General features: G+C 43.2%; 1 protein-coding gene across 3 annotated transcripts; it reads right to left on the reverse strand.

Moving 5' to 3' along the window:
* Positions 1 to 3231: 3231 nt before the first annotated feature.
* On the reverse strand, positions 3232 to 11536 carry tspy (testis specific protein Y-linked). Of its 3 annotated transcripts, XM_079488979.1 has the most exons (9): positions 10742 to 11536; positions 9908 to 10696; positions 9591 to 9668; positions 9057 to 9168; positions 7602 to 7756; positions 7313 to 7389; positions 6948 to 7111; positions 5845 to 5889; positions 3232 to 4833 (listed from the first exon to the last, which is right to left on the reverse strand). In XM_079488979.1, exons 1-9 carry the CDS (start codon positions 11039 to 11041, stop codon positions 4679 to 4681), a joined length of 1875 nt encoding a protein of 624 aa, XP_079345105.1. In that variant the 5' UTR covers positions 11042 to 11536; the 3' UTR covers positions 3232 to 4678. The 3 variants fall into 3 exon arrangements, with proteins under 3 accessions (XP_079345105.1, XP_079345104.1, XP_079345106.1); XM_079488978.1 differs by having other exon boundaries at positions 9908 to 11536; XM_079488980.1 differs by lacking the exon at positions 5845 to 5889 and having other exon boundaries at positions 9908 to 11536.
* Positions 11537 to 12776: the final 1240 nt, after the last annotated feature.

The raw sequence follows: 12776 nt of genomic DNA on the forward strand, positions 1-12776 counted from the left end.
TCAAAGACAAGTAGGTAAGCACTGCAATCTGTTCACTCTGTGAAGTCTGTGTGTGTGTGTGTGTGTGTGTGGTGTGGATGGTGTGGGGTGGGGGGGGCAGACCTATTCATCTGTCTGGTGTGATCATGGCCCTCTGTGACGGGGCCCAGGCAGGCGTCACCGCGCAGCCCTCTGTGATCTCCCAGATAAGACCCATCCATCTGCCGCGCATATCTGTCAGGACCCGGGTGCCGGGGCTTATCGCTGCACACATCTATCTCCCTCCACCATGGTCCACAGGCTCATTCTACTCTCTATTCTCATCCAACCCTCCATTTTCTCTGCACAGCAGGTCAAACGCCGTCTTTAATCTTGATTTATCTACATTGGGAAAACAAGACTCGCGTCACATGCAGACATTGCAGAGTGATATAGAAAACCTGAAAAGAACTAATGTTATGCAATAAGATTCAAATTATGCACATAAATGATGTGCATGCTTGCATACAAATAAAAGCACGTTTTCACAAGCCTCCGGAACACGCACACACACATATACTCACACGCGCGCGCAGATGCAAACCTACATACACGCGCAAATTGCACATGTGCACAACTACTGACACACCTACACAGGGCACCTACACATGCACACACAAGAGGTACGTGGTGCTTAAGGGGCCTTGTCTTAACGTGTCAGATTACCCTTCTACAATGGATGAGCCCGAGTGACGCACAGCTCTTTTCTTCTACGCATCGCATCCACCTCAAACTCCCATTTACGCATCAATCACACTGAAGATAATGACTTGCTGAAGTATTGTTGTTACCTCTCTGAAGTTATGGCCCATTCTGGAGTCTTCTGTTTCAGCAGTAGGCTACGTATGGGGGGGAACCACCTTAAGTGAAATCTGATATCGTATACAGTGACTTGGCATGACAAGAGGATGTGTGTACAGTAGCATTGTCAGCTTAACGCAGGGGCGTGTAGTTTACACTGGGGGATCCCATGAGCCGTCTGCTAACCAGCATAAAAACAAAACCTTTAAGCCTAGTTTATACCGAAGATTTGCGACAAGACGAAACCGTTTTATTAGAAACTTAAACTTAGTCCCTCAGGGCTCCAGGGACGGATTAGACTCATGGGGGACCCTGGGACAATTAACTTTCGACCTCCACCCCGTGCTACCCAGAATGAGGTCGGGTAGGCCCACAAACACACCACTTGGGTTGTAAGGGCAAAAAATTAGGTATGGCACGGGAGCAGCGCAGTTCGAGCGGTATAGTCCGACCATTGTTTCCGCAAATCGGACTGTTGGTGTCTAATCTTAGTGCGTAAACTGTGCATCCCATCCCTGTTACGGCCAGGGAACATGGTAATAGGGTCGAATAGGAGGGCCGGAGGGCATAGATACTGTAGGAGGGGGCTTGTACTGTATCCATCTGGGAACCCATTGCCAAAAAAAGGATAAAAACAGCACCCTCTGCTGTTTGTTTCCATTGAATTTGCCTCTGGGGCAGTGTAGATTTTGTCGACTAAAACTATGACGACATTTCTTTGTCCACTACATTTTTTCACTGACGAAAAAAAGGCTGTCGAAAAAAACTAAATAAAAATAAAGTCTAAATAAAAACTAAGCTATGACGACGAAAACTATGACTACTACTTTTCTCCACTATAGTGGAGAACAGATCCAGTATAAAAAGAAGAGTAATTTTATGCTTGGTTACATGCTGGAAATTTTCAGATTGAAACCAAGTAAGTGTAAATTCAGGCATTACGACGGTATCAACGCCCACCAAAATACATTTTTGTCAACAAAATCAACTGTAGATTTATTCGACTAAACAACTAGACTAAAAGTAAAACATTTTAGATAACTAAAATACACAAACTAAAATGAAATTGTATTCATTGGGGAGCTTATGTTTTCATTTCACTAAGCCCCAATGTACACTACACACGTTCTGAATGCCCCTGCCCAAGGGCCCCTGGGCAGTGGGGCCCCCAGGTCTGTAATCTATCCATGCAGGGCTCTATACTAGTACTCTCCTTCATTCCCTCAACACCAAATCTTTATGCTGAGAATAGCAGATCTACAAGCTCTCGACGTGATGCATTGTGAGCATGTACACATCTGCTATTTTCGACGAATGCGCTCCCCATAATTGGGACACTAGGTGTCAAGGTTAAACCCGATGCAATGTGTGTTGGTATTGGTTTTTTGGTAAGTCTGCTATTTTCGGCATACAAGGCCATTGTACAACGAAACATAAATGAAGCAATAGAACATTGCAGAGAAAGATTGCAGTGGTCTGAATTACACCAGAAAGCCTTAAGACCACAAACACACCCAGAGACAGTCTGGCTTGCTTTGTTGTCTCAGCAAGTTTGTCATGATCAATATCGAAGGAACCACCTGAATTAATAATTCATAATCATAAAAGCATGTTTGTTGTCGCTGTAACGTGGTAATAATATTGACTCAGTGGGCGGAATAAAACCACTTCGGACATGACACAAACATTTGAAGGGGTATATGTACCGTTTCCATTCTCAGTATTAATAGTATATGCCCATCCTTCGCTGCATGCCTGTGAGCTGCTGGGACTACAGCATGACAGGTTTTTGCTAGTGGAATATTTATAGCTGTGCATTAAATGTGGAATCAAGGGTTTAAGTGTACCATTGCATCAACACCGTTGTTTCTTTGTCTGGGCATGTACAAAAATGCCTTCCCTGGGGCTATTTGCAGTGCTAAGAGTGCATGCAAACTGTCTAAAGTGATATCGCGCGACACACCCATGTCATATCAAAGATGAAATGTAGAATGACATTTACCTTACAGGCTAATTGTATCTGTGGCATTTTCCACATTCTTTGTGGCAGTGATTAGCCAAGATAAACATGTTGTAGCCAAGCTATTATGAAATAACAATGTTGTTTCAGTAACGACCTCATTCTTAATTTGTTATCAGTAGTAAAACAGACTTGAGTATCAGTTGTTTGAATGTAATTTTAAGTAATAATTTGCTCCCTACTGCCGACAGTCACAGGGGTAAAGAAAGCTTTAAGTGCCATAGGGAAGTGCTAGGACATGCACGGAAATCACAGTACAGCTTGTAACAAAGATCTACATTATACTGCCATCTTCTGGGCTGAGTGAGATACAGCTCTGCAGTTTACTAGAAGCATGACTATTGCCCAAAGCCTAGTGCATAACTGCTAATTTAATTTACAAATGTGACAAATTTAAATAACTTGCCATTTTATTAGACCGATTCAAAAGGTGGACATCATCTTCATCTCTTTATCTTAAAAAGCAAACAAAACAATGCAAACAATGAATTATTATTTTTTAAACTAGTGTTTCTATAAAATTCAGCACACAAAATAGAACTTTCTGATTCCGTATCTTATGTAAAAGTCCAGATTACTTGAGAAATGTATTCACGGTTCAGTTAACTATAGCCTTATCCAAAAGCCTAGGTTTAATTATTTACATGTCAATTGCTAAGAAAAGGAAGTAGCTAAGTTCTGTTACAGTGCACCCCATACTGTTCCTATGCATTTTACCAGTCAATCAAAAGTTGTTTTTTTGGTGGAATATTGCAATATTTCATCTATACAGCACAGCCATGTACACTGACCTCTCCCTTTTTATGCACAAGACGTCAGACTGTCAAAAATAAGTTCAGAAATGCAAACTCAACACATTATTCAGTTAAAAATATAACAAATTAAAAGTCGTCAGCTACATATACTGGGACCAGATCACCAAATCCTGGTAACCACACAAACAGGTCAATGTGTTGATTAAATACCGGCTAACTGACTCATTTAAATAGATACAGTATAATACATCATTAGAAATGTGTAAATATTGGTAAACGTTGGTGTGCAGCAAGACGTGGGATGTACATGGGCAAAACACAGGTAGTACATCAAACATTTACCTTGTTTCTACCAAACGTCACAGTAGAGTTACGCCTACCTTACAAACAGCCAAGTGTTACTGTTGGTGGGGGGAGGGGAGGGGAGAAAAACTACATTTCAAAATCAATACAAAGTTTGTTTTCCATATAGGACAACCACTACGTTCATCCCTGAGAGCACGTTTTGGTTCAGTACTTAGTGCATTTTAAACGTACTGTTGATATCTCAAATTAGTTTAACGGCAACACGCTTCACCGTGTCACAATCAATTATGGAACACAAAAAATACAAAGGTTTTACGATGAAATGTCCGCTGAAAAAGCGAAGGCAGGGCTCGACGCGTTGTGAACATTTGATGCCCACAAAGGCAGTGGGGTAAAGCCTGACTTATTCTTAGTTGCGCGCAAATGTTAGCCGGTGTTACGCACTGCAAAATAGAAGATCTACAAGCTCACAGTGTGTTGTGTTGTGAGCTTGTAGACCTGCTATTTTCTGTGTGTGACACCTGTGTGCAACTGCGTATAATTCAGGCTTAAGCATGTTACACATCAGATAGACATGGAGCAAATAAGCTTGTGAACCTGACCAAGTGAAACTGTATAAAAAAGGTGACAATTGATGCCCTGGCTTATTATTATTATTAATATTATTATCATTAACCCTGATATTTTTCTCATGTTAAGCATTTCTTGCAATTAAAAAAACAAAATAAAAACTACTGAGCTTTGATGCATAAAAACAGGTACATTTGGGGAGAAACGTTCAATCTTTGCTATCGTCTTCTTCATCAACTTCGACATCCTCCTCATCGTCATTGGGGTCTCTGGTTTTGTGGTCCAATGACTCATCTAGTTCTTCAACGTACACGTCCTCATCCTTCTCATCTTCCTCATCTTCATCCTCTCTGTCATCAGAGCCTGAGGAGAAGAAACCAGACGACTTATAACATCAACAAGTTGATCAAGTTATATATATATATATATGTGCATGCAGGTACGGAATTGACCTACTGACAGTGTGCACAAGAAATTTGGCATTGATCTGTCCAGCGGTTTGTGAGTTTATCTCCACCCAGCACGCGTCACTGCATCACTTCACTCCGGAATAGGGTTGGATTTTCCCCATCAACTAATAAACTCATAACAACTAATATACCATCGGATATGCATGCACATATTCTACTAATTAATTCATGATGTGCCGTCTGACTGCTTATACGTGTCCTGCTCAACACACCTGGCATTGAGCCAGACACAAACAGGAAATGAGTAGCGATCGTCAACAGGTTGTTGTAAAGTAAATAAAGCTTGCACTCAATGAACGTGTAAGCACCGAGTTCAAATGAGTTGTCGTCAAGTAAACTTTAGACCTTTCCTACTCTCATGATAACATGGAAGTGAAATGACTCACAATCATTCGGTGAGCAGCCAGTAAGTGCAGACAGAGACGAGGCAAACCGCCACTTTCACTTTCAACACTTTCAATCTGACTAAGTATAGATATCACACACATGAAAGTTAACTAAATGGGTTATACTAATTTAAAAATATCAACATTTTAAACAAATAAAAATGAAATATCAGGGTTTGTCCCGCACAAGATATAATACAGTTAACGCTAGGCATTCCTAATGTGTGCATCATTGTGCAACGCTGTGGAGCCATTAACGCACGCATGCACGCACACACACTTTGTTTTGTTTTGTTAGTAGCCTCATGTCACCACTTCAACCAGTCACGACTAAGGTTAAGGTTCACACGTTATCTAAACATTGTTTTCACACCCAAGGTTCTGCATCCTCCAGCTGTTTAAACTCTCACAGCCCAGCAGGGGTGATTTGACTCTTACACAGCACAACCTGCTGCAGAAGTCGACCACCATCAATCTGATGCCATTTCAATACAGAACATGGCAACTAGTGAACTTACCGTCAGTCATAATCTGTCCGGCCTCATCGTCCTCTGGGCTTTCATCTGAGGAGGACATATTACCTGACTATTCAGTTTACTCAGACATTTACATGACAGGCCATAGCGCATGATGCAGACGGCAAACAAACACTGAATTCCACACACATTGAATTATCTGAACAGCTGCCACTAAAGCTACAATCTGTACGTTTTATGTCCCTCCTGACGGGGAGAGGTACAGCGATGTCTAAACTACAATAAAGATGGCACTGTATCTACCGTCCAATACGGTGCACTGTCTGCATCACATAACATTATTCTCATCATCAACCAGCAGGTGGCCTGTCCGACACGACCAGAGTCTGGAATTTTTTGAATCGCACGTCGCATGGCCTTTGACGCTAATTCCAAATTCCTCTCACATTATTCCTCGGGTCCTGGTGGCCGGGCAACCATCGGGAAATTGCACCTTTCTACCGTAGTTATATCTTATTAACACATTGTTTAAAATAACGATGTATTAATTCAAACAAGTTCAAGATTGTAGCTTTAACACAACCAGCGCCGGGATTCCTTCAAAATAGAAGCTCTGGGGTGCCGGGAAGACATGGCCGCTTTTACTCTGTAAAGCCCCCCCCCCCCTTCTGTTCCGGAAAACAACTGAGATATTTTTTCGCTTGCTTAGCTTTCTCTCGTTTCAATATTAGCGCTAAATAATCCATCGCATTCATATTTTGAACGAGAGGCAGTTGAGAAGTCAGAAATGAAGCGCTTAGTATATCCATCTGATCAAAACCACGGAGAGCGCCCTAGATTAGGAGAGACGAGGCATTCTTTCTGCAGCGGTAAACTAGGAAGTGACCGGACCACGCATGAACGAAGAGCAAAGCGTACGGTGGCCTTGGAGTTCAACTCGATATCATTGAAGATGCAGTAGGACGTGTACACACGTCATTGCAACCCGTCGATTGGATTGCTTATGACATGTGGGCACGTCGGGTGGACTGAACCAGTTAAGAGGCCGTTTAAATTAGACAAGGACAATATTAAAAAGGTACCGTTGAATCATACGAATAAAACATAAATTGAATCTAAGATAGGAGCATCAACGCCCTGCTAACCTGAGTCTTGTCCCCTCTCTTCCTCCTCATCTTCCCCGTCCTCTTCCTCCTCCCGGCTGTGGCCCTCGTCAGCCTCATCCTGCTCCTGCTCGTCATCAGAGTCTGAGATCACCACACACTCATCTCTGTTACTGTTGTCAGGCGCTCTGGTCCCACTACTGCTACTGAAGAGACAAACACATAAAATAAAGTTAGACTAGAATTGAATTTAAATGAAATTTGTTTTGCTTAAGATCAATCAGGGCAACCTGGACATAATTAAAACACCTGCAGGTACCCTGTGTATATCCTAATACAGTGGTTGTTTGCAGTTACCGTAGATCACATGCAACGGATTCTATAATTTGAAGTTGAAAGAACCTTACCTGCCGTTCTCCCTGGGTTCCCACAGTGGAGTCAGGTAGTATCTGAGAGGATCTCTCCACAGATCATCCTTCAGGATCTAAACATTGACACGGTAGTCAGTTATTTGGATGAACATGCCCTTTACAAAATGTTTTGGTAGACTGGAGAATACACACGATGGCCTGATCTACATGTGTTGTCTGATCTGATGTAGATGTTGATTTTATCTGCCTTACACAGTAACATGTTTTATTATGGCTATGAGATAGACGTATTAGACCACGTGCAACTGGATGCAGTCAGGCTGACCTGTGCTATATCATCTCGGCCCGGATTGCTGTGGTCACTGAACCAGCTGAAGAACGTCTGGTAGACGCCACGCGATGACTTCCTGGGCTCACTGTGGCCTGTCAGGTTCTGACCACGGTGCCACAGGATCGGGTTCGAGAACGACACAGGAGGTCCTGAGACACACAAAACAATTGAGATGTTTAACCACCCAATACTTTGAGCGAGTTCCTATGGCTCATAATTTGGGTATATATATATACACACTAGTCCTTACCCGTTCTGAATACATGAACAGCAAATGATGTTCAGTGTGGGTAATGTGATGTAATAGATCACATTACGGAATTGTTTACAGATGGTCTTGGGAAGTTGGGTTGGGCACAAAAGTAGGCTAATCAGTAGTAGGCTAGTTTATTTAGCAACAAAATGCTGCAGTACAATCATAAGTACACCATTGATGTGTGGTGTAAATTTGGTGGTGATATTCTGCCTATAAATGGAAGTTATTGAATATTTTCACGTTCGGTGTTGCACTTTGTAGACGGTCCCTAACCGCTCACCATCTGATATAAGCTATTAAACGGTAAACGCGGAGGTTGGCTTTTTGGGCTGCAAAGCAAGTTGTAGTTTGTTCTTTATAAAATCAGGTTTTTTTTTTTGTTTTCCCCGTGTGGGTCTGATGTATAGGTCTGATGCCTGCCTGGGGGCGGTGTGGAAAAGGGGAGGTGCGTTGGAGAATTGAAGGGGAATGTTGCGCGGATTAATAAATCAGTGTCCGTCCCAACATGCATTTCACTGGTGACACGTGATTTGCGGGGAGATGAGTTGTTTTTGACGCAAATTAATGTAATTAAGATGATTGTTAGAATGTTTGGCATGTGTAATGCAGGGCAGATTGAGGTTGGAGGACATGGCTGCACGGCGCTAGGTTCTGTGAGGTTGTCCGTGCGTTGTGGCATTGTGAGAAGGCGCTCTAGGCGAGCAGCTGTCTTGCTCTATGCTAGGGAAGGGACATGATTCAGGCAGATTGTAGTTTTTGTCTCTCACATAGGACTGAGCTGAGGACCCAATGTTGATATAAGCAAAGCTTTTATTTAGGAGCCACTGAAAATAACATTCGAAAGGCCTTAAAATGATGCAAAATAAATATTGTTAAAATAATTTATTTACATCAAATTAAAGCCGAAATTTGGATGGCAGAAGATCCACCAAGGACAGCTCTCCTGGATCACGATTTATGGACAGGAACCAACTAACCGGAACTACATATAATGGTATATATTTTTTAATATCCGTGGCCTGGTCCGTCACACGGGCCAGTTTGGAACAAATACCAGGCTTTCATCCGAGGTGAAAAGTCTGATGAGGCGAGGTTACCTTTTTCCAAGTAGAACATGACCTGTACTTGGCTGAGGTGTAAATGCCCTATGAGACCATAGGACCACGCATAAACCCCCACAGACAGACCCTCACCTCCCATGCCGAGGTGAACCTCCTTCATGATGATGTTGTTCTGAAAGTACGGATTCCGTTTGAAGTGGAAACGGATCCTATGTCCCACTTTGGTGCCCTTGAACGACTCGATCTGTGATTAAAAACAACAACATTCATGAGTGGGAAAAAAATGAAAATGTAAAAATAAAATGTAAATCATTTTTTTAAATCACTTTCAACCTGGTGTCACCGTACATTTTTGGGCTCAGCTATTTTCGCAATTTGACAGTAGACAGTACAGATAGCTGATGAAACCCTAGGCAAATGCTTGTTTGTTTTCTAGTTGACTTTAGAAACATGGCAGGCTTATCAAATTATCAATGGGTATGTTAGATAATAGTTGTGCCAATGTGCAAGAATTGACCAGTGGCACACCCATACCTGTGGGCACGCCGAAATCGAAATCTGCATTACTTACTAGCCTGCAATGTTTTTAATCGGTGGTAGTTTTTAACCTGAACAAATAATAACAGCCTAGTGTTTCATGGTCCTTTAAATGGTTTAATTATTAACCTCAAGGTCGGTCATGTAGCTGAGAGCGTCTTCATCGGTCTCATCGATGTGAGCCGAGAGATGTGGGTGGTTCAACAGCTGTTGGATCCGAGTTAAGGGAAATAAATGGGTAAAATCAAAATAAATGTGCAACAAACATGGTATTTCTGTTTCATTATGACACCAACACACCAACACAATCACAGCGAGTGAGTAAAAAAAAAGAGTGGCGAGAGAAAATAGACAAGATATATGAGATAGCGTGTGAAGACTAATACTACAGATGTGGAGAATAAAGTTTGAGTAACCAGGAGATTTAATTGAACATTTAAGGATACGGCTGTGACCCAGAAGCCAGGAATGGACTGTGTGATGGAACTGCGTTGGTCCAGATGTGGACGTTGCTGCCGACTCATCTTCAAATCCAGCCGCTGGTGAAGTCTGGCACTCTTTTTATCGAGCGCCTCCAGCCTCATCTGTACCTGGGCTAGAAGAGCCACCGACTGCCTGATCTCTGGGGCCATTTTAACAGAGACGATAGCACACTCCGAGCCGTCGTTGGTTTCATTATCAGATGGAAAAGAGGAGCTCGGCGTGGAGGACGATCCAGGTATAGAATCATCTCCATCATCTCCATCACCAATGTCTTCTGCAGCCTCTCGTTCAATACTGTGAACTGATGTGGAGCTATCTGCTGCGGCTGCCTGGGTTTTAGAGCTTCCCTTGGAGGATTCGTTTGAGCGCTTCACTTTGCCCCCCGGTCTGTCCCGTCCAGCTCTTTCAGACGAGCAAGGAGTCTCTTCACCTTCCTTCCCCTTTCCACCTGTGAGGCTGGCGAGTGCTTCTGCAGCCGCGATGGCTGCTGAGTCAGACTGGTGGTCAAGGGAGGTTGAGGCCGGACAATGTTCTCCCTCTGCATCCGCTTTTGCAGCATCCGAGCCATGGGCTTTCTCTGCCGGCGTCACCCTGCTGCTGGGGCCATCATCAGGACCATCCTGCCTCACTGACTCAGGACCATCCTGCCTCATTGACTCAGGACCATCCTGCCTCGCTGACTCAGGACCATCCTGCCTCGCTGACTCAGGACCATCCTGCCTCACTGACTCAGGACCATCCTGCCTCACTGACTCAGGACCATCCTTCCTCACTGACTCAGGACCATCCTGCCTCACTGAACTGTTGGTTGAGGCACCGTTGCTGCTGCTGCTGTTCTCCTTGCCCGTGGCTGTTTTCACATCTCCCGCTTCTTCCTCGCGATGCTCCGCAGCCTGCTTCCCTGCAGGTTCTTCTGGTTTTCCGGCGTCGCCGTTCTTTTGGCTCTGTGAAGACGTGGAGGGGGTCTCGTTCCTCGCGTTGCCGACTTTGGTCAACTTGCGAGGGGTATTGGAAGCGCTCTCATCTTGCTCGGAAGACTGGCGTCGTTTCCTGGACGCAGAATCTGCGGACCGCTTGCAGTCCGTCACTTTACTCATGCTAGTCCCAAAATAAGCTAGCTAGGTAACCAGTTAGCGCCACTAAAACAGTACACGTACTATTTAAGAATACTGTACCACAGCGCACCCAACTAGTTGATTATTGCAACTGTTTCCTCAAGACAAATTTGAATTTACGCCATTTAATTTAGATAGAACAGGAAGTCCTTGTTTTGCGAGGCCTAGCTTAGCCACTTAGCAGGCTGTGGCTTACGTTAGCACCGCTAGGCTAGCGGCGCTAGCTCACAGCTAATGTTACTCACTGTGTGTTCTTTGATTCAAAGATGAATCTAATTTATCAGTTTAAATCCCAACGAGGAACACTTTGCAAAAAAATAATAAATAATGTGACGAAATTGGCAATTGCAGTAAGAGTAAGACGCTGTTTACAATCCCCGTTTGTTTATATTTTGCGCTCTCCCTCAGTTTGCTATTGGTAGAGTTAGTATCCCATAGCCCGAATAGACGGTCGCGTTCTGATTGGCTAGTTCGTTGTCGAGGATTCATTGACGAATGACAGCGTATAAACTTTTAGTAAACACAAATAAAGTGATATTACAAGTGATTGTCATTTTAAAGGGGTTTACTAAACACTGTATTTAACACTTCTTTGAACAAAAAACAATGAACACCATGCACCACTGTTGTATCTTAGCATCCATATTCTGGGGGAAATATTTTGGGAAAATAGATCTAAGTGAAATAGCCACACGGCCACGGGATGGGTTTCGGGCTGATTTTAGATAATCTATTTGGTGAAGATATTTAGTTTAGAGGAGCGACCCCCCCCCCCCCCCCCCCCCCCATCCATTGAGTTCAATTGGCAGGTGCATGGTGCATCACCATCTTGTGAGGCTTTCAGCTAATGGCACGAAGGTCACGTCCACTTTCTATAGGCCTAGCCCTATAGGGTTTCACTTTCAGTGCCGTTAAATTGAAAAAATAGAATATTTGTGAATCATTGTGTCATTACTGTCTGTATCCCAAGTTGCTCTGTTTTTGTTGTTTTTTCGGTTAGTGTTAAGTTGGTAGGCCTAGTATTAATCATGCATGTCCATAATAAACTCGAGTTGGCTCTCACAAACTGTGAATCTGTTCAAAGATAGCCTACTGGTGGGTCCAGAAAGTAGCTTTATGACCTGGTAACCAACCATCCAATAATAACGCCACTATAACTGTCCCTCTGGGCTATGGAATCTAGACCAGGGCAGCTACAGTATGTGAGCTTAAATATTTCTCCGATTGGTTAAAGCAGACCGCGCAAACTCTCTCCACCAATCATTAATTAGGGATATTATTTTTATCGGCATACATTTTGCTTCATTTCTCATAGTGACTGTTTGAGTGAGAGACACAGCAAGTCAGCACAGCAACACCTTTATTCACAACTAAATGTCAACATAACATGCACCATCAACTCAACCTCCGAGGGGAAATGGGAGAGTGCCTGTTATGGTGCCCACTGCCCACTATAATACGCACTAATACTACCATAAGGTTAATCGGCAGGTAGCTCTGGTCCATAGCTCTAATGCGTTGCAACGCATTAGAGCTATAGTTCAGAGCTAATAGGCAGGCAGGTAGGTAATATGTCAATATGGCTGCCGTGGAAAAAGGTCTAATAATGCTAAAATAATGTGCATTGATTGCATTAAATCTAAATGAAAGAATGATCGATGAGATAAATGCCAACATTATTCTGAGACTCATGGTGGCTGCTGATAAACAGACATTT

This window comes from Electrona antarctica (genome assembly GCF_951216825.1).
Source record: "Electrona antarctica genome assembly, chromosome: 2".
Lineage (NCBI taxonomy): Eukaryota > Metazoa > Chordata > Actinopteri > Myctophiformes > Myctophidae > Electrona > Electrona antarctica.

What these genes read in the sequence shown, in the direction of transcription:
- tspy (XM_079488978.1), bottom strand. Translation starts at nt 11,041, where the DNA reads ATGAGTAAAGTGACGGACTGCAAGCGGTCCGCAGATTCTGCGTCCAGG. An exon ending in GCTACATGACCGACCTTGAG is followed by an intron (nt 9,169 to 9,590) that starts GTTAATAATTAA and finishes TTTTAATCACAG; the next exon opens with ATCGAGTCGTTCAAGGGCAC. An exon ending in GAACCCAGGGAGAACGGCAG is followed by an intron (nt 7,112 to 7,312) that starts GTAAGGTTCTTT and finishes TTGTCTCTTCAG; the next exon opens with TAGCAGTAGTGGGACCAGAG.